Source organism: Diplotaxodon limnothrissa, linkage group LG7 (genome assembly GCF_057381915.1).
Source record: "Diplotaxodon limnothrissa isolate DT_005_m linkage group LG7, D_limnothrissa_male_GT1.1, whole genome shotgun sequence".
Taxonomy (NCBI): domain Eukaryota; kingdom Metazoa; phylum Chordata; class Actinopteri; order Cichliformes; family Cichlidae; genus Diplotaxodon; species Diplotaxodon limnothrissa.
Genome location: NC_140602.1, coordinates 51,152,053 through 51,171,501, shown reverse-complemented (window position 1 = coordinate 51,171,501; position 19,449 = coordinate 51,152,053). Strand labels below are relative to the sequence as shown.

Below are 19,449 nucleotides of genomic sequence, written 5' to 3'. Positions count from 1 at the left end.
TATTATTCTTTGTACGTAAGGACCACTGGTGCCATGGAATGTGGGATTACATTTTATGTACAGATCCTCAGCAGTTTCTTACCTTGGATGCCTCCATGAATGGAAACTGCAAAATTTGTCATTCAGGATTTATAAATTGTGCAACTTTATCGGTTTTCTGAATTCCTGGGTTCTTGTACTTTCTCATCTGTGGCTTTATTCTCATTATCTTTGGTTGTTGGTGCTTCATTTATGAGTTGCTCCGCAACAGATTTGTCCAAATGATTATTTACTGGAAACATGTCTAAAAAGGGTTTTTGAAGGATGTTTGTTTTTCATTTTGTAAAATATGTTTAAAAATAAAATAAAATAAAATTTTTGTGTTGCAGTGTACAGACATGAATAAACACTGGAAATAAAAACACGGTTGTTTGTTTTATTTAAAAAAAAAAAAAAAAGAGAATAATTTGGCACTTTGCTATAAAATCTGCAAAACAGCAACTGGCTATATATCGACATTACTGCTGCATGTGGAAAAATGGGGAAATGTTATCTCACTATATTTTAATGGTATTAGCGTATCACAACATGTTGACTGGCAGCACTGATGTTTCTGGGTTCAAATCCACCAGCCAACTGAGGCTTTTCTGTGTGGAGTTTGCATGTTCTGTCTTGCCCTTTGAGAGCAGGGATAGTCTGCATTGTATAAAAATAACAAACTATGTTATTGATTTGCAAAAAATATCAGTGTTAATGTGAAAAGCTCGACGATTTATGTGTCCGATTCTCCTACGAAGTTGGGGTTGGTAAAGGCAGGCTGCAACACAAGAATGACATGAGTTTTTAGCACTGACATCAATACATTTGTTTATCCAACCATGACAGGCTAATTAAAAACTTACCACATCAATTCTACTGGTGCTTTTTGCTGGCAAGCTCAAGGTGCTCAGTTTATATCCACGCACACTGAAGACGTAGAACAGTCCAACTATTATGGCTACGACCACAATGACTGCAACGACGATGCCGGCTATCAGCCCTACGTCTGAGACAAACCAGCTCAGGTGAGATATTAACCTGCTAGAATCACTCCAATGTCTTACTTTGCTTATACCTATGCGATTGTATTTCAGTGACGCTTTACACTAAACCCTATTATTAGTATTCTAACATGTTCAATACTTGTGTAATAGTTGTGTCTGGATGTTAAATTGGCAACAAAGACAACATAAGGTTAAGGCAGATGGGGAAATTTTAGAGGAAATAAAACTTTAGTCTGTGTGTGGTACTAAATAAAATAAGTGGATCAGTACACTTGTTAATGATTGTGGCAGGGGACATTATTAACGGTTGCCATGAACAATGACCAACTTAGTAACTGAAATCCACACTTAAACCTGTAAGGCTGCAACAGGTGAAAAGTTGGGGAATTTCCAAAGTAGTTTTTTTTTTTTTTTGTCATCTGGGGACCACAAATGTCCCCAAAGTCTCAGAAATCCAAATGGGCGATTTTGCTCTACAAGGACTAGCTGATTTAGATCTGTTATTGTTGGGGTTTTTTTTTTTTTTTTTTTTTTTTGTTTTGTTTATTATTAAATGCATGGCTTAATTATTATTTGCTGACATGAAAACCAAGTTATATTGTAAAGCAACCATATTTGTCACTTACTGTTAGCTGGAGCTTCAGTGGGATAAATTGGATTTTTGTTCTCATCTGTTTGATAAACTGAAAGACAGATTTACAAAGAGCCTGTTATTCCACTGCTTATCATTACCAAATTCAATAAGCGTTATTAAAGCTGCAGAAATTGCCTTACATCTGTGCTGCAATAAAATATCTAAAAAGGGAAATGGGAAAAATGCTTACACTGAGGGTGGCGGCAAGCAAAACTTTTCTTCTCCATGCAGTTGTTGTCATTCCAGCGTCCGTCTTTGTACATCTCCACACAGTTCTCGGCCATGTTCCCTGGGTGAAACGCTGAATTGGGCTCATTGGGAGCCCAGTTGAGGAAGCTTACAGAGGTCTCATCTGTCCAGGCCCAGCCAACTGCAGGTTTAAAAGAAAAGTTGATTCATTTTACTGAATTAAGCCCTGGTACAATAGCCCTGTGAAAGCAACGAGTCTCTCTCTTTTTCTTTCCATTTGTAAACTCACAGTTGTTATCCCTGGTAAGGCCAATCCAGAGGTTCATATTTTTGCTGTAGTTGAAGCTCTTGAGGAATTCTACCTCTGCTCTGCTGTGAATGGAGACCAGCTCCATCCTGCCTGCCTGGCAGTAGTGTTCAGAGTCCGGCCAAGAGAAGCCGACATCACCACTGTACACATAGTAACAGTACTTGCCATAGGGTATCGCAAAGCGCTGACACATCCCATCACCAGGGGCGGGAGTGGTTGGAGGTTTCTCTGAGACACAAGTGTTATTATTAAAGGTTATATAAATGAAAGCATATATAATTAGTCAGAAACTGACTAAAAGCAATTAAAAAGAAAGGAAAAAAAGTTCAATTCTGATTGAGTTTGTACCTGAGGTTTTCTTGCAGATGTATGGTTTCTCTAGGTCACACTTGGTGTCATTCCAGGTCCCGTGGAACATCCTCGAAGCATGCATACTCACACAGCCCTCATCCTTAATGTTAGTGGGCTCTCCTGGTCCCCACTGAGTGAAAAAAACTGGCCAACCATCTGTCCACATGTAGGAGCCATCATCCTGCATCACAAGGCAACAACATATGATTAAATGTTTAGATTGTCATGGATCACACAGTGCCGTTAGACAAGCATCAAGGAAGTGACTCCAAGAGTGCAGAAAAAAACAAATACCAGTGAGAGAAGACAGAAGGTTTAAATCCACAACTGATTACTCAGTTGTTGTTGTTTTTAGTAGCTCTGGTAGTTTTTATATTAGAGATGTCTGCCTTTGATTCCTAGTTTAATTGAAATGCGTCTACTTTTTTAAAAGTAAATCTTCCTAGTAAAATTTTCTCAATACTTTTTATTAATGTAGGATCTTTACTTGCAATAAGGTGTTTTCACCTTCTATAATTAGTGCCTTTCCTGGAGTATTTTTCTTCTATTTGTAGCATATTTAATGCGAATTCTTCTGAATTCTACTTGGAACTAAACTTTTCTGTTTCTCTCTAAACAGCACCTTGCGCTTCAGTCCAATCCAGGCATCAGCTTTTCCCTGCAGGACCGCTCCAGCCACAAAGGCCTGGTCGTAGCTCATGTCGATGCTGGCCAGATTGCCTCCCTGATCCTTGCAGGCTGCCTGAGCTGCATCCCAGGTCGCTGGCTCCTCCACCAGTTTGTAACAGTTCAGGTACCATGAGATGTAGCCTGCTGGGCAGGGGCTCTTTGTGGGTGGAGGCGGCTGGATACTGCTTGCTAATATTTAGGGAGATTGACAAATACTTAATAAGAAGGTTTAAGCTAGCATGCATTTAAAATGTTTTTTGTAGTCTGTGAAATGCAATTGCATCTGAGCAGGAAGAATTATCTCTGGAGTGTTTACTAACATTTCTTTCTGGAGCAGACGAAGCTGTGATTGTTGTCGCAGTTGTCATCGTTCCATTTGCCAGTTAATAGGGGGCTATGAGTAATCGTCACACAGTTTTCCTGTTGAGCAAACCAAGAATAGTCAAGGCTAAATGTATCCTTTCCCTGTTTATGAGCCCACAACTTTACAGTACTTTCCCATCTGCTTCACTCGATTAGTGATAATCTGAAGCAAAGTGTCCTCACCACTCCGTTCGCATTGTTGGGCTCTTTGTCATTCCAGTTGGTGTACAGAACTGGACTGACCCCATCACTCCAGGCGTACTGATTCTCCACCAAGAGATCTGACAGACCGATCCATGTGGGGAGCTCCAGGTCCCTCAGGTAACTAGCAACAAAGTCTGTAGGAGAGAACGGAAATGTAAAGAGCCGTCTCTGTGGAGGAAACCTCTGTTCTAATAATGTTTTGTTTAATGGTTATATGCTGAGCTTACCATTCTCATACTGGTCATCAATGACTGCCAAGTCTCCTCCTTGCTCCCTGCACCAACTTCGAGCATATGACCAGTTTCCTTTAATATCATTCTTTTTTCCTTTGAACATGAAGCACTTATTGTTGAAACGCAGCCAACCTACAGGGGAGGAGGAAAATCGTAATGAGTAATAAACAGAGAAAAAATACTCCAGCTGATGTGAAAGAACCAGCAGCATTAGTCAGCCTGTGTGATTTAACCAAATTTGTATTTAAACTGTGTATGTTACCTGCAGGACAGTTGCCCTCCCAGGGCTGTGTTGGTGGAGGCGGAGTGTGAATATCTCCGGGGAACTTCTTACATACGTAACCTGCTGAAGCCCGACCACAGTTGGCATCGTTCCATCCACCTTAGCAAGTCAGAGTATATTGCACGCATCATTATAGTTAAGTCATAAAGACACATTAGTTAAAAAATAGCGTATTTGATCTAAATTGTCAGTTGACAGAAGGTGCAGTACCTTGATGTCTGTTCATCTGCACGCACTGCTCCTCCCCGTTAGCATTGTTGGGCTCACCAGGAGCCCAGTGAGTGTATGTCATAGGGGAGTGGTCGACCCACCTGAGCACATAAAACAGAAATTTTACAGTTTTACATTAAAAGAAAAGATTTTCCTCATCTTCAAATCTGTTAAAGTATGTTGAATGTTTTTAACCAGTAGTAAATTAGTGAATTTGGTCTAAATTTACTAACCAGAGCAATGATAACAATGGTCACATATATGAACTCATAATCATCAGTGCGATATACCGACAGCAAAGCAAATTAGGTCAAACATAAGGGTACTAACAAAAATAACACAGCACAGATTGAATGCAAGTTTTTCTCTTTGTAATCAGTATGGCATTGTAGATAAGTGAGATAAAGATGAGTCAACATGTTCCGGTATGAGGGCAAACCTTTCCTTCATAATTTGATTCAAACTGTGGGATCTTTGAGGTTAGGGCAGCTGTTCTCTAAATAAATCAGGCGTTTCACGTGGTGTTCATCTAAGTTCATCTAATCAACGTCAATTGATGTTGATGAAGTTACTCCTGCTGTCCCACACGTGTAAATATGTGCATCATTCTCATTTTTTTTCTGCATACTGTGTGAGGTTGCAAATATTTATTGAAGTCAGATGATATAATCTGACTTATAGTCAGCTGTGGGCAACTTATAGTTTTTCCAATTTTATAGTACATAAAAGGAGAAAAAGTAAAATATATGAAAATCAATTTGTGAATTTGTAGGGCTCTGTGAGTGCCCAGCGCTGAATAAAGACACAAAGATGTTTTCTGTGGCAATTCTCATTGTGGGCTGATTTTTGTGTATAAATGTGACCAAAAAAACTAAAACATAGCAAACCAAAGACGGTAAAACTTTGCTATTTGTAATACAGCCCTGGCTTATGCAAATTTTGTTCTGACATTTTCTCTCCCCCTCCCCTGGACCCTCAGCATGAAGTCCTGATCTGTTACATTAAATATCAGTTTTAAGGACATGAAATATCCCTAAATATTGTGAAATGGAAACTCTGCTGATCAGAACTATGAAAAAAGAAAATGACACAAAAAAGATTTGTTTAACATTTCTTTGCTTTGGTGCAATTGCTTAGAAACATACTTACACGTATTGTCCATCTACTGTGCCAAACATCCTCATGCCAATCCAGGCTGCAGTAACCTTTCCTGTCCCCACCTGAAACAGCAGCAAGACTTATCACTCATTTTTCCACAGTAAATAATCTCTAATGAAGTTAAAGATGAAAAAGCATACCATGCTGTTAACATATGCTTGTTCTTCTCTGTTTAGGATGGACACAAGTCTGGCTTTCTCTGCATAGCACCGTGTGAAAGCTGTGTGGAAGTCCACTATGTCAGTGTCATTGTAGTAATAGCAGATGTTTTTGTTCTTCCTCCAGCCGGGGTTCGAGCCACAATCGGGAGCTGAAGTTTGAAACGTTAGGAAAAAACAAACACTCAGACATTGTGAGGGTTTGTGAGGGTCTGAATTCATATAAAAATTGCTCTATCCTTAAGGGAAGCAAATTCATGACTTGATCCCTCTGTAGAGAAACGACAGGTGCCTTAGTTACCTGGTTCAGGTGATGGGGGCCTAGGGGGAAGGATGGGATCCTTTCCTTTAGTAATCTTGCATATCCAATCCTGATGAGCGTCACAGTTGAGATCATTCCACAACGAGTAGGTGCCATTCGCGTTGCTCACCATCTCTACACAGTCCTCCCGACCCTCGTGATTGTTTGGCTCCCCGTCACCCCAGTTGGTGTGGGACAGAGGCGTGCCATCGCTCCAAGAATATCCTGCAATAAGGGAGGAGTTGTTTTTAGGTTTATTCTTTATTTGGCTTCCATTTAACCGGGTCCAGTCTGCAATACATATATTTTGCTCACCTCCTTCTATTGGGTTGCTCCTGAGACCAATCCACTTGGTAGTGCCTTTGCTGTACAGAGCAAGAAACTCTTCTTCCTCCTGAGTGTGGATGCTGGCCAGATTACCACCTCTGGCGATACAGTCCTCAAGCGCTGCTTCCCAGCTCTTCTTCAAGGACCAGTCCACGTTGTGGAAGAGCTGCAATAAATCACCCCTGGAAAATGAATAACTGACCTTCTCTTGCAGATAATCACACTTTTAGATGTTTAACTTTGAGCTGTTATTACCTTATAACAGTGCCTGAAATGGGGTTTGGCTGTCCAGCCAGCAGCACAGCCCTGTGCAGGAGGAACAGTCGGGGCCTTGGTGGGCGGGCTGATGTCAGGTCTGTATTTTTCACATACGAAGGCATATTTGTCCAAGCACTGCTTGTCATCCCAGAAACCACCAACCTGACCCGTTGTCATAGCCACACAAGTACCACCACCGTTATCTAAAAACAGAAAGAGATTTTGGTTTCTTGTGTTTATTATTAATAATAATAACAATAAGAAAAAACTAAACTACACAATTCTGGAGAAATTGGGGTGGGATTGTTGTTACTGGCGGGCTCGTTTTGTAGTTTGCCTCTGGTGCAGCAAAAAAGTTGGAGGTAAAAGAGGTTGGCTAACAAAGCTGAAGTGAGATGGCTTATAAACCCATGGCTAGCTTTTTTAATAGCTACTCTGTACCTAATGGAATTGCTCAGTGTTTGGAAGAATTTCAGTCCTACAAGTTTGTTTGTTTGTTTTTCAAAGTGTAGTCACCTTCACCTCAGAGACATTTTATTTTTTTTAAATATTTTTTTGGCTTTATTCAGTAAAAGGACTAGATGTTACAATCCCTGACAATGCATTGCTTTTGATGGAGAAAATCTTGGGGGATGGCTGCTATGAGGAAAAGCAGCCCAGAAACTTTACCAGCGGCACATATTGTTGTGTGCCTCAAGTTTCGTTCTTTTTACCCAAGCTAATCTGCCATTTTTCCTTGGTTAGGTTTAGGGATTAGAGATCTGATCTAAATTATTAAAATTTGGGACACATCATCAGTAGTGGACCTTGGATTCATCGGGCGTTTTGGCCATTATCACTGGACACCCTCATCCAAGGAGGCCCTGCCAGGGCTGATCAGGCCCCAGAGTGTGTCACTGGTTTATGTTAAAATTGTTATTTCGCTTCTTCTTTTACCTGTTTAGTTTTCTACAGTTTATTCTATTTCTTCAAAGGGACAGAAAAGGTGATAGAGAGGAGTAAGAGAAGTAAGTAAGATAAGATTGGAGAGAGCAGAGAGGAGGGCCGGAAGGGGGGCGCCCGATCTGGCTTCCCACACTTCCCCACCAGATTGGGCTGTACTATCTATCAGCCTAACTATCAGCCGTGCAGCATATGGTCGCCTGCTCATCCAACTGAGCTAAACCAGCCCACCTCAGCGACATTTACCTTGTTGTTGTAAAGTTGTCCCTCTGAAATAATTTTGTAAACAGGAAAATGTTTACAGTTTTCTGTCTAAGATGAGGAGAAAAAAATCTGAAATATGTGTTGATGTGTATTACACAATATATACCAAAACAAATCATCGTGAAAAATGTCCCATGCTGTTCTCAAAGCCACAACCTTCAACATACAAAGCAGAGGTGAGAGAAAGCTGGTTCTCCATTCAAAGTCAATGGGACCAAAAAAAGTGAAATATTTCAGAAATGCAGCAGCTAGCCAGCTTTATGTAGGTCAGTGTTAGGTCAGTACCTGGCTGGTTCCTGTCCCAGTGAGTAAAGCTGAGAGATGAACCATCAACCCAAATGTAGTCCACCCCTCCACCTGCCCCCCCATGAGCACGCAGGCCAATCCACCAAAAACCAGTCTTTCCTGACAGCGCCGCTGTAAAATGTGACTGCTCATAGCTGCAGGAAAACGGAACAAAGAGATGATAATGACAAACAGACAATAATGTACAAAAAAGACTACTGGAGTGCACAACCTCAGCTGGAAAAATTGCCCCTATACAAGTGGAGCAATTTAAAAAAAAATCTAAAATTTTGAAATTATTTGGATTCCAGGGGGGGGGAATTATGAAATATTCTGTGAATCACAGGGGAGGAAAATTCTTCTTCATGAGTTTTTCAGAGATAAGAGTGTTGTTGAGTGACACTGGATTATAGCACCATAAGTATAGGCTAAGATTTTATGTATCATCCAGATACATAAAATCCAGAATCTGTAGTTTTGCAATAATAAGCATCCTTATATCACCCTCAGACAGACATGTGACTCACATGTCTCCAATATGCAGCAAGACGGCATCCTGCTCCTCACAGAAGGCCTTAGCATCAGACCAGCTCCTAGTCGTCTCCTCCATCCAGTAGCAGGAGTAGCGATATGCTTCCCAGCCCTGACACACACATTAAACACCTTATTACACATCTGGCATTGTCACTTCTGCAGTGTGAGGTTAAACTTGAAAAGGCAGAGAAATGTGACAAGTCGATGTTTGTCGCACCTGAGGACATCCGTACACAGTGGGCTGTACAGAAGGCAGTGGGTAATGTGCTTTGGGCATTTTGCAGATGTATGTATTGAGTTCTGTGCAGGTCACGTCGTTCCATCGGCCAGACTGAAGGAAAATTAGTATGATCAATCAATCAATCAATTATGATTGATGTCAAAAAGACCACAACTGACTACAAAGATCACTTTATTTGCTTTCACCAGTGAGGGTTTTCAGGTTTCTCACCTGGTGCAACATCTCGACACAGTCCTCACTGAACCCATCATGGTTGTTGGGTTCCCCTGGAGCCCAGTAGGTGAATGTTGTTATGTGTTGATCAGACCATGAGAACAAGCCAGCATAAAACAGGTCATTTAGACCAATCCAGACGTCACTGGTGGCTGTGAAGGACAAATAAATATCAAGTTTAAATCAAGTGTGACTTAAGAATGTAAAAGGCTTTTCTAAACCTTTAACATCTACTTTAGTTTAAACACAGAGAAAATAAGTGTAAATCCATACCCATGTACAGGTAGCCTTCCAGCCAGCTCTGCTCTGTCATGGAGAGGATGGAGACAAGTTCAGCACCCAGAGCCCTGCAGCTGCTCTGAGCATCATGCCACGTCTTTTTGTCTCCAAAAGGTTTGTAGCAGAAGTCCCCAAACTCAAACCAGTCAGGTCCGGAGCATCTCAGCTCTGTGGGAGAGAGTGGAAAGAGAAACGGCAGAATAACAACACAGAACAGATTAACTCATAAAATCATCATTACTTCTTCAAAAAGTGGAAGCTGAAAGAAATTAAGAGGTTCTAACTGCATGTCAACTTACCTCCATCTGCAAAAAAGTAAGACACAGCATAGTTTCCATCATATCTGTTGAAAGTAAAGGCATTGAATCAGCCTCTCGGGACTGCCCCGCTACTAAAAAACAAAACAAGAACTAAGAAACTCATCTACTCACTGCCGTGAGGTAATGCCATTCCTCGTGGATCCAGGGTAGAAGTTCTGTCCGTCAGCTTTTAGCAAAGTGCAGTCTCCTCCAATCTCATTCAGCACCACTCCAGCATGGATAGCTGCTGCACAGATGTTTGAGTCCTGTTTAAGAAAGAAGAGAGAGGTAATGCATGCACAGACACAAACATTCTGGCAATGGTACGTACTGATGTGCCGGCCTGCAGGAGTCGGACTAGTTGTGCAACCTCTGTTGGGTCTAGGTATCAATGGTGATACCGACACTAATTAACAACCTCTGTTACTTAACTGACCATATCAATATCCCAGAAGTTTAAGTGACGTGATGCTATACTCTAATTAAAAAGTGTTCTTTTATTTATTTATTTTTTACGTACCCCTCGATACAATGTAGTGCCATACACTGTGTAACCAGCTTTGGCACAGTCTGCTGGACAGTGGACACTGAAAGACATGAAAATTAGTGTAGAAATGTGTGACTAATAATCCAAAGAACAATGACACAAAGAGCTACAAATTCAACTTTATTACAGTATATTTGTTAAAAAAAGAGGAAAAATATATTTTTACTTACGTCATTTTATCATTAGCAAAGTTGAAGTTGGGCTTGCTGGCACATGTAACTGCATCTGTTGAACATCCGATATTTTATAATGACAAACCATATAAATTTAGATTTGTATTTGAAAAAAGGTTTAATCTGGAGTTAAGTCAGTTTCCTTACAGTCTGGCGTGCATCCTAACACCTCAAACCGAAGGCCTGCCTGACTGCTGAACTCCACTGGAAGGATGCGGATGAACTGAGCTGACACAGGCGTCCCCAGCAGCTGAGTCTCAGCAGTGTTTCTGTCTGTTGCTCCTGGTAAAATCTGGAACTGAATGAGAGAAATAGAAAATTGTTATCATGGATATTTAAACAGATAAACCTGTCCAAGAGCTCCCAAGTGTGGCTTTGAACAGTCTTGATGTCTGGCAGGTGGTAGACCACAAAGTCGCTATGCAGTTTCATGCAATTCTTACTCACATCCCCATCAGCTGGGTAGTCAGTCCAGGTCAATCCATTCATACTGTGCTGAATCTTAAATTTGGTCACCCAGTGGTCATTCTGTGGGCAACCCTGAATCACAATCCCCGTCACTTTTCTGGTCTCACCAAGGTTTACCTGAATCCAGCTTGAAGCAGCTGTAAGAGGACAGAGACAGGGTAGAAGATAGGACCTTTGTTGTGCCAAAACCCAGAACCCCAACCTCAAGTTTTAACTAACAATTCAAATATTATTACACATGTGTGATCCCTGGGTTGGTGCATACCATTTCCTGATGGCATCCAGCAGGAATTTCCATTCAGACGAGCTTTGTTTGGAGTGAAGGAGCCAATGGAAGAGGAAGCAGAGAGCATGGCATCTGAGATGTTGCCATGTTCAAGACCCAAGCCATGCAGGCACACTGAGCATTCAAAGCACAAAAGCATGAAGCCGGAATTGCACTAACTCAAGATAAATATGTAATACTACAGTAAACATTAGCACTGATTATAAAATGTTTAGAGAAACCGATGGAGAAGTTACCTTTTTGTTCACAGCTGTAGATGAGCTTAAGATATTTGGAAACAGTGGGGCAGGGGTCTGGGTCCACATTGGCATACGCAAAGCAGAACGGAAGGTTGTCACACATTTTTCTGTACTTAGGAAGGATGCCGCCTACTGTGCAGTTGCCTAGAATATAGTAATATCAATATTTACTTAATTAATTTGATTTACATTGATACATACCTGCAGATAAAGTTTTCAAAAAATCACTGAATCAAATACACATCATCAATATATGTTGTAACAAATGTGCAGCACCACTTTCTGAGCCATCGAAGTGTGGACAGATGTCGGCATTCTGTCGTCCGTAGAAAGCAGACCGGATGTTAATCACACTTTCCTGTGGACAATGAAGGACAGCAGTGGAGCCCTGGCATACCAGTGCAGTCAGAAAGCCTACAATAAAAAGTTGATGCGTTATTCCAGTGCAAAAATAATATATATTATAGATGAGGGTAGAATAATTAGCCTAAACATGAAAATTTCCCAAGTACCTTTAAACAGAGCAAGGAATTTTTAACACAGCTTTTCCAAATATTCTAGTATTAATTTGGAGACTTACAATTTTTTTACTTTGCACATAGAAAAAATTTTTTTCACCAAAGCCAAAAAATTATTAGCCTCCCTTATGCCAATAGTCAGTTTTGCTTTTTTTTTGTTTTCATTGGATAACAGCCTGCAGTCATTTGTTGTAGTTTTCAGCAGGTCTCACACGTCTCCTGAGTGATTCCAGTCCATTCTCTCAACCTCCCGCAGATTCGATGGTCTTCTTTCATGGCTCTTCAGTTCACCCCACAAATTTCCAAGATGTTCCAAGTCAGGGCTTTGTGAAGGGCAGTCAGTAACGTCCACTTTGGTCTTCTGGAGGTTGTTCTTCACCAGGAGTGATGTACGTTTTGAGTCATTGTCAGTGTTCTTAAGGTTGTAAACCTCTCCCTTCTTTCTCTAAATACAATCAGTGTCTCTGTGGGCAAAGAGCTCTAGTTTCATGTCATCTGACCAAAGGGTATGCGTCCAGTGTGCATAACCTTTCTCCAGGTTGTCTATAGTATACTTCAGTCCAGCTTAAACTTATCTTTTCTGCAGAAGAGGAGTTTTTCTTGGTCTGTAACCTCACAGTCCCTTCCTGTGTAGAGTTCTAGTGATTGTCCTTTTCAAGATTATAATTCCTGACTTGGCTGAGTTATTCATTAGTGTCTTTGCAGTTATTCTGGGGTAGACATATTTCTCATTCTTTGAAATCTTTCACTTTCTACATCTGCCAGGTGTGGCTCTCTTTGATTTTCTTTATACTAGTTCTCACTCCAGTTCTTGAAACTTTAGAAATGCTGTGATAACTATATCCATCTCCTGCTTTGTGAGCAGTGACAATTCTTTTTCTCAAGTCTGAACTGATTTCTTTTTTTTTTCCAGGTGACAACTGAGACAGCAGTTTTTTATATTGTGTGTAAATTGGAAGATAAACCTCAGTTTTTACTTGATTTTACAAACTTTAAGCATTGAAATTTTACAGCACATCATTGCACGGCAGTGGTTTGTGCTATTAGTCAGTAAAGGGGTTAGTTTTTCCACTGCGGTCATTTTTGGTTTTTCTGTAATAATTCTGTTATTATGTGCAAACTGAAATTATTTATGCTTTTTAAAGAAAACTAGTATGTTTAGATCTCAATCTCTTGCTCTGTTAACCAACTGTATCTTTTTATTGTTTCAAATTAACACTGAGGTATCACTGTTACCATCATGAGGTGGAGGTGGCTCAGGTGTTCTTCCTGGAAAAAGTAAACATCTATCAGAAATCTGAAAATTGTCAAATTCTTATTTTCCAAGCATCATCTGGAGCATCATTTCTCACCTCTCCGCTTGCAGATATATCCTCTCTTGTACTCACAGTTGTCATCATTCCAGTAGCCATTGTTTATGAGCATACTCAGACAGTCTTCGCCATAATAGTCATCTGGGTTCCCTGTGAGAAAAGACGAGCATATTTTTCACTTTAGTTTTTGTTTTTAGTCTTTAGTTTTAAGTCTGTAAGTATTTATAAAGCATCAGATTTGGCCTTTAACCTGCATTCCAGTGGATGAATCTGAACGGAGAGCCGTCTGTCCATTCCCAACCACCTTCAGTCATGGAGTCATGACCCCCCATCCACATAGAGATCCCAGTGGGACTCTGCTGGATTAAAGCTGAGAGGATATTTTAAAAAAGCAGCAAATTATAGCAGGTTGAGATTATTAATAGATCTAAAGAAATAAGAAACAGTCAAATGTGAAGATAAAGATAAAACACCAGACTAATGAGCAAAGTTCTAGGCCCTTTTCACTCCTTGGTTGCAGTTATGTGTGCTTTGTTGCACCGGCCACACCCAAAAGTGGGAGTGTACCTGTATACCTAGTCAGTCTTTGAAGATGATTTACAGTATTTAGGGGAGAAAAAGTCTCCAGTGCCCACTAGTGGTAGCATTGAAAAAGACATCACTAGTTACACCGCTCCAAAATTCTACAATACATGAAAGCGACACAATCTCCAAACTGCAAAATTTTTCAAGCATAAATTTCAAGCAAATATCTGCACATATCAGCTCTGAAACACCTACAAACTGAAAAGTGAGAAGTTGACTGAGAAATTGAGAAAAGCAGTTAAAATATGTCGTCTAAAATAAAAATAAAAAAATCACATTTAGCATATTATTACACTGAAATATGATTAAAAATGTCATATTTTCATATTTAGGAGCAACAGCACGATTCAATAGAATCCTTTAGCCCTCAAGGTATCAACCTATTTTAGCAACTTATATGAAAGAATGGGATCATTCACAGCCCCTTTTTATTTCATACAGTTACAGTTCATTCAGTTTTTTATCTGTAACATGCGTTCTGTAATCTTCCTATGTAATGTATTGTAATGTATGTAATGTTTTTTAATCGTGTTAAAGCAGTTATGATATGTTAATGATGTATTATAGTATGATATGATTCTAATACCCAAATATTAATGAAGCAGGGCCTCTGTAACACTGTTTAACAACAAATGACCATCTTTTTCATCTGAACAGTGAAATAAAGATGTAAGGATCATACCCTGTATGAAGGTCTGTTCAAAGGGCTCAGTGATACTGAGTAGATCTCCTCCCTGATTGACGCAGTCAGCTCGAGCCTCTGCCCATGTCCTCATCGACAGGTAGTTAAACAGGTAGCAGTAGTCATTGAAAGGATCAGCGGTCCAAGAACCGCATTTATCGTTCCAGCCTGTAACAAACACAGCTGCTCACACATTTGCATATTGAGATAAATGTATTTAATCATCATTTGTCAGTGTAGCTTAAAGCCTGACCTGGTCCAGATGTTGGAGGCTGGGGAGGAGGCCCTTGTCCCTTGGCTACAGAAATACGAAACAAGGAATAACTCTAAATATAAACTCAGTATATAAAATTAATTCAGGAAGAGGCAAAAATGAATGCATTTATCACACCTTTTTTGCAGATATAATCCCTTGTGGCTGTGCAGAAGTCATCATTGAGTTTTCCAGGATCATTGTGAGTCGTTCCTGTGATGTGCATACAGTCTTCATTATTCTCCCAGTTGTCAGGCTGGTGTGCCGCCCATGGGAGAAAATCCTGAGATCAGAAGAAACCGTGAGTATTTTCAAGTGTAATATTTTGACACCGTAAAATATTATGAAGGATAGAGGATAGTCTCAAGTTTTTTAGGTTTGTGATGAATGTTTTCACACTTTTACACAGTATAAGAAAATAGGTTAGAAATACAAGTTTTGGTGCCATATAGGTTGCTCTGGCTTTGCCACTTACTGCAGGTGTTCCATCGGTGTATACGAACTGGTTTTCAACATTAATGTCATTCAAACCCACCCAGGCTGCCCCTGGCATGTGAGCTATCAAAATGTCAAGACAAAAGCACATCAGCATTGATAGAGTGTGTTAATGAAATACTTCACTTTAGTCATAGTTTGATTTGTACTCTTAGTAACTCACCAATCAGGAAACTCAGCTCTTCCTCTGTGTGGAAGCTGGCCAAGTGACCCTGCTCTCTGGTACAGTGTGCTTCAGCATCTTGCCAGTTTTTCACCATCTTGGTCTCAAAGTAATAGCAGAAGTCCCCATACAACAAGTATCCAGTGTCACAGTGGGAATCTAAAGCAAATCAACAGTTATCAGTAAAGGTGTGGTCTGACCGCAAGGAAAGAGAGAATGTGAAGTTTGACTGACCAGGAGCTGAAGTTGGTTTCGGGTTCTGTCCCCCGGTCATCTCACAGATGTATCCCAGGCTCTTAAAGCAGTTGGTTGTTTCCCATTTGCCGTCATAATTTCCTGGATAAGAATGTTGAGAACGTTAATCGGTCTTGTAATAGCAGCCTCAATCTAATGACACGCGAAACGATTAGCTTAGGAACAGAGCAACAGAGCACCGATCCTTACCCGTAAAGATCTGTCCACAGTCCCAGAAGTTCTCAGTGTTTCTGGGCCAACCGGCACCATAGTTTGAGAAGGTTATTTCGGTTTTATCCACCCATTTGAAGTGGCCATCCTGGTCCTTATCTGGTAATGTTACATACATAAATAACTTTAGATTTTAGACAGCTTTCTCATTAATCGTGTATAAAATGGCAATGTCTTTTTCACATTTTCACGAGCACGAAATCATAGAGGACCTGATAAACCAATCCACATGTCAGGTATGTCCACTTGATGAAAGTCTGGGAGCTTCCCATTAATGAAATACTGTTCCTCTTGACTACACATGAAGAATGGAACAAACATGGCAAATGAGAATCACTGTGTGTAATCAAATACCTGAACTCACGAAGGCTAAATTCTTAACACAAGACTATGCACCTTATTATTATTTAGGAAGTTGGTAACACTATCATTGGTCAGAATAGTCTCACTTTGATTGGGAAATTTTCTTTTTCTTTACCTGTTTATAATCAGGAGGTGAGCCCCTATATCAGAACACTTTGTAAAAGCCTCGTGCCAGGTGGTCAAGAGATTGATATTACTGACCATCCAGTAACAACTGCCACCAAAGCTCTGCCAGCCAGCAGGGCAGATGGCTGCAGGTGAGAAGGGAAAACAAGAGTCGGAAATAGTGAGAGAAAAAAACAGAAACCAAATAAAATGCTTTCACAATGGTAAACCTTGTGTTTCCAAAACAATCAGTCTTACTATTCAGTGGACGTTTGCACATGTAAGGACGCTCGTGTCTGCAGACGTGGGACCTCCAGTCTCCAAATGAACTGGTTTCATCCTTGATCATTGCAATACAGCTGCCAACCTGAGTGTCACTGTTGGAAAATGCAAGATTTAGTCAATTAATATTGACTTTGAGAGTCTGTTTCAACAGTATGAAACCTTACATTGTGGGTTGACCTTCAGCCCAATTTGTGTAGCCCACTTGTGTAGCATCAGACCAGGCAAGCTGACTGTTCCCCACTTCCACTTGACATGAAATCTTGTTGCATTTCTGGAGAAAAAAAGGTCAAATTATCCATTTAGAAAGAAGTAAGTCTGTTTACTAATCCTACACTATGCCTCTCTTACCAGTGTAGAAAGCCCAATCCAGAGGTCAAGATGTGTTTCACCCATGTTTGACGTGACAAACTGGTTTTCTCCTGCTGAAGTAATGGACACCAGGTCTGCTCCATCCGCCACGCAGTCATGCCTAGCTGATGTCCAGCTCTTTCTTGTGTCTGATTTAAACTTGTAGCAGTTGGAGCCGTACGTCATCCACCCGTTAGCTAAGTCACACTGTGGGCTAGGATTTGCTGAGGAGGAAGGAAGAAAATATGTTTAAGCTGCTATAGCGAAGAATGATTTACGACGTGTCCTTAGGCACAGACCAAGCTCTGGCCACATCACACAGCCAGTGGTATGACATGTTTGGGGTGTTGCGCTCATGCTCATAGAATCAGGGTTACATTTAGTAACTACTGTTTTTTCAAGCCAATGGATGTTCAACACTCAGATTTTATTATGGTTACAACATACATGGTGACTAGGGAGATGTGAAGCAATTTTTTATATTGTATCGTTGGCCTGGTGTATAAACAACAATGTTAATACATCACGTAAATTTTGCACCACAATCCATTATATCAAATGATCACTGCATGCGATGTGTGCAAACCTTGTATAAATAAAACTGGATTGAACTGCGTGGCTAAAGAGGTGATCAAACCAATTCCCCCACTGTACTCTTTTCACTTACAGTTGATGTGTTTGCAGATGTATTTCCTCGTGTTATCGCAGTTTTCATCATTCCACTCTCCAAAGTTATAGCCTACCACCTGACCACAATCCTCATTATCATTCCAGTCATCAGGCTGGCCTGACATCCAGTGTCTGAAATAGGAGCGTAATGGATAATTATTATGGATAAAATTAAGAAAGATACCTTACATATCTTTCATTTATTTCTTAATGATCAGGTATTATGCTAATGACTTTCACGGCTTTCTGATATGCCCAACCATGGCGTTGACCCTCAAGTCCGATAAGGAAAAGCTCACCCACAAAGATGAGCACACGTGCAATGGAAGTTGTGTGAAAAAGAACCATGGTTACTAAATAAAATAAATAAGTTGGGCTTCACTAGAGTAGTAAACGCATTACATACGACAGATATTGTATAAAAGGACTCCCATCACTCCACTCCCAGACACCTTCCACGGTGCGGTCATTCAGGCCGAACCAGTAGATCTCTGAGCTGATTTGTGTCCTCACCCATAACTAGAAACAGGACATGAAAATATAAAACCAGAGAGTGAGAAATGATACAACATTATTTATGTAATCTCTGTAATGTCCCCCGTTTTTTGTTTCTCACCCGCTCATGAATGTCCTGAATGCTCATCAGGTTGCTGTTATGCTCCAGACAAAATTCATTTGCCTCCAACCATGACTTTGTATCAGTTGAAAAGAAGTAACATTTGTTCTCATACTCCCTCCAGCCTGACTGGCACTGGCTATGAGCTGAAAATATTGAAAGTTAGCATGTGAGGCAGCACATTTCCAGCCACATAGATATAATATGCTCCTTTTCGGTTTTGATGTAATACTACTTATGGGAGAAAATGATCTCTTCACTATGATCTCTCTCTGCATAGTCTGATGTTTAGATATTTACATTACTTCTCCACTTCAGGTGAATTTCTATAACGGCTTTTATTATAGAGACTGTGACTACTTTGCTGGGTTGATAAGTACACAACTTCCCCAGCTGATGAGCTGAACGCTGAATGCTCATCAATCATAAAAGTCGCATGACAGAGCTACAGTCTAGCCATGTCAGTCAGTTTGCACAAATCTTTGGGTAAATGTTTCACTTTAACAACTTTGCGCGTGATTTCCACGAATCCTTAATTAGTCAAGCAATCATAAAAAAGCACCGAATTCTAACCTAAACCTAACCATCAATTAATAAAGACTAAAAATTAAAAAAATAAATCAAGCTTCTGTGATATCTGCAGTTAAATATACTGCGCTAATGGAAGTAATTATTACATTTAGATTCGTAAGTGTCTTCCTGAGACTTCGGGTCACATGATCTTCTGCGCATCATGTTCTTCCAAAAGCTTTTTTTTAAACCAATGTTGCAAAACGTAATTATTATTCCTGCAGCCAGGTTACATCAGAAAACAGCAGTCCATATTTCTGATGTTTTGCTTTTTAAGATTATTTAAAAAAATCTCTGTTTTTCAAAATAAAAAACTGAATCATTACTTTCTGTGATTGGCTCATTTTTGGGGGTGAAAAGAGGAAAAATAAAAATAAGATTGTCAAACATACAATTTAAAAATGTAATTATAAGAGCCTGACTTACCTCCAGTAAGAACAGCAGCAAAGCTCAACAGCTTCAGAAGCATTCTTTGTCTGTTTGCTTTTTTAATTAATATTTTTGGTGTCTTAAGGAGTGCTTATGCACATCCTACTATTGCAAAGTCGTTTCTCTAACGTCCCCTGAGCCTGGCAGTGT

General features: G+C 40.2%; 1 protein-coding gene across 2 annotated transcripts; it reads right to left on the bottom strand.

Moving 5' to 3' along the window:
* Positions 1–751: 751 nt before the first annotated feature.
* On the bottom strand, positions 752–19,339 carry LOC146629136 (uncharacterized). 2 transcript variants are annotated; one of them, XM_085358360.1, is made up of 50 exons: positions 19,297–19,339; positions 18,301–18,446; positions 18,091–18,203; positions 17,683–17,816; positions 17,016–17,239; positions 16,832–16,938; positions 16,641–16,759; positions 16,393–16,528; positions 16,127–16,209; positions 15,894–16,013; positions 15,684–15,785; positions 15,450–15,608; positions 15,267–15,349; positions 14,930–15,074; positions 14,792–14,836; positions 14,539–14,706; positions 13,522–13,641; positions 13,311–13,421; positions 13,195–13,227; positions 11,717–11,854; positions 11,438–11,584; positions 11,181–11,315; positions 10,895–11,052; positions 10,595–10,739; positions 10,445–10,499; positions 10,248–10,314; positions 9,860–9,993; positions 9,728–9,771; positions 9,423–9,596; positions 9,147–9,301; positions 8,913–9,026; positions 8,689–8,804; positions 8,162–8,316; positions 6,668–6,873; positions 6,401–6,578; positions 6,086–6,310; positions 5,767–5,936; positions 5,618–5,688; positions 4,469–4,569; positions 4,238–4,357; positions 3,970–4,107; positions 3,722–3,876; positions 3,496–3,595; positions 3,129–3,364; positions 2,504–2,687; positions 2,135–2,383; positions 1,847–2,026; positions 1,649–1,705; positions 882–1,024; positions 752–796 (listed from the first exon to the last, which is right to left on the bottom strand). In XM_085358360.1, exons 1-50 carry the CDS (start codon positions 19,337–19,339, stop codon positions 752–754), a joined length of 6,486 nt encoding a protein of 2,161 aa, XP_085214486.1. The 2 variants fall into 2 exon arrangements, with proteins under 2 accessions (XP_085214486.1, XP_085214487.1); XM_085358361.1 differs by having other exon boundaries at positions 11,720–11,854.
* Positions 19,340–19,449: the final 110 nt, after the last annotated feature.

Coding starts and splice junctions, on each gene's coding strand:
- LOC146629136 (XM_085358360.1), bottom strand. CDS start 19,339: ATGCTTCTGAAGCTGTTGAGCTTTGCTGCTGTTCTTACTGGAG. Junction 17,817..18,090: donor CCTTTTATACAATATCTGTC/GTATGTAATGCG, acceptor CTCCTATTTCAG/ACACTGGATGTCAGGCCAGC. Junction 6,874..8,161: donor CTGGGACAGGAACCAGCCAG/GTACTGACCTAA, acceptor TTCTGTTTTTAG/ATAACGGTGGTGGTACTTGT.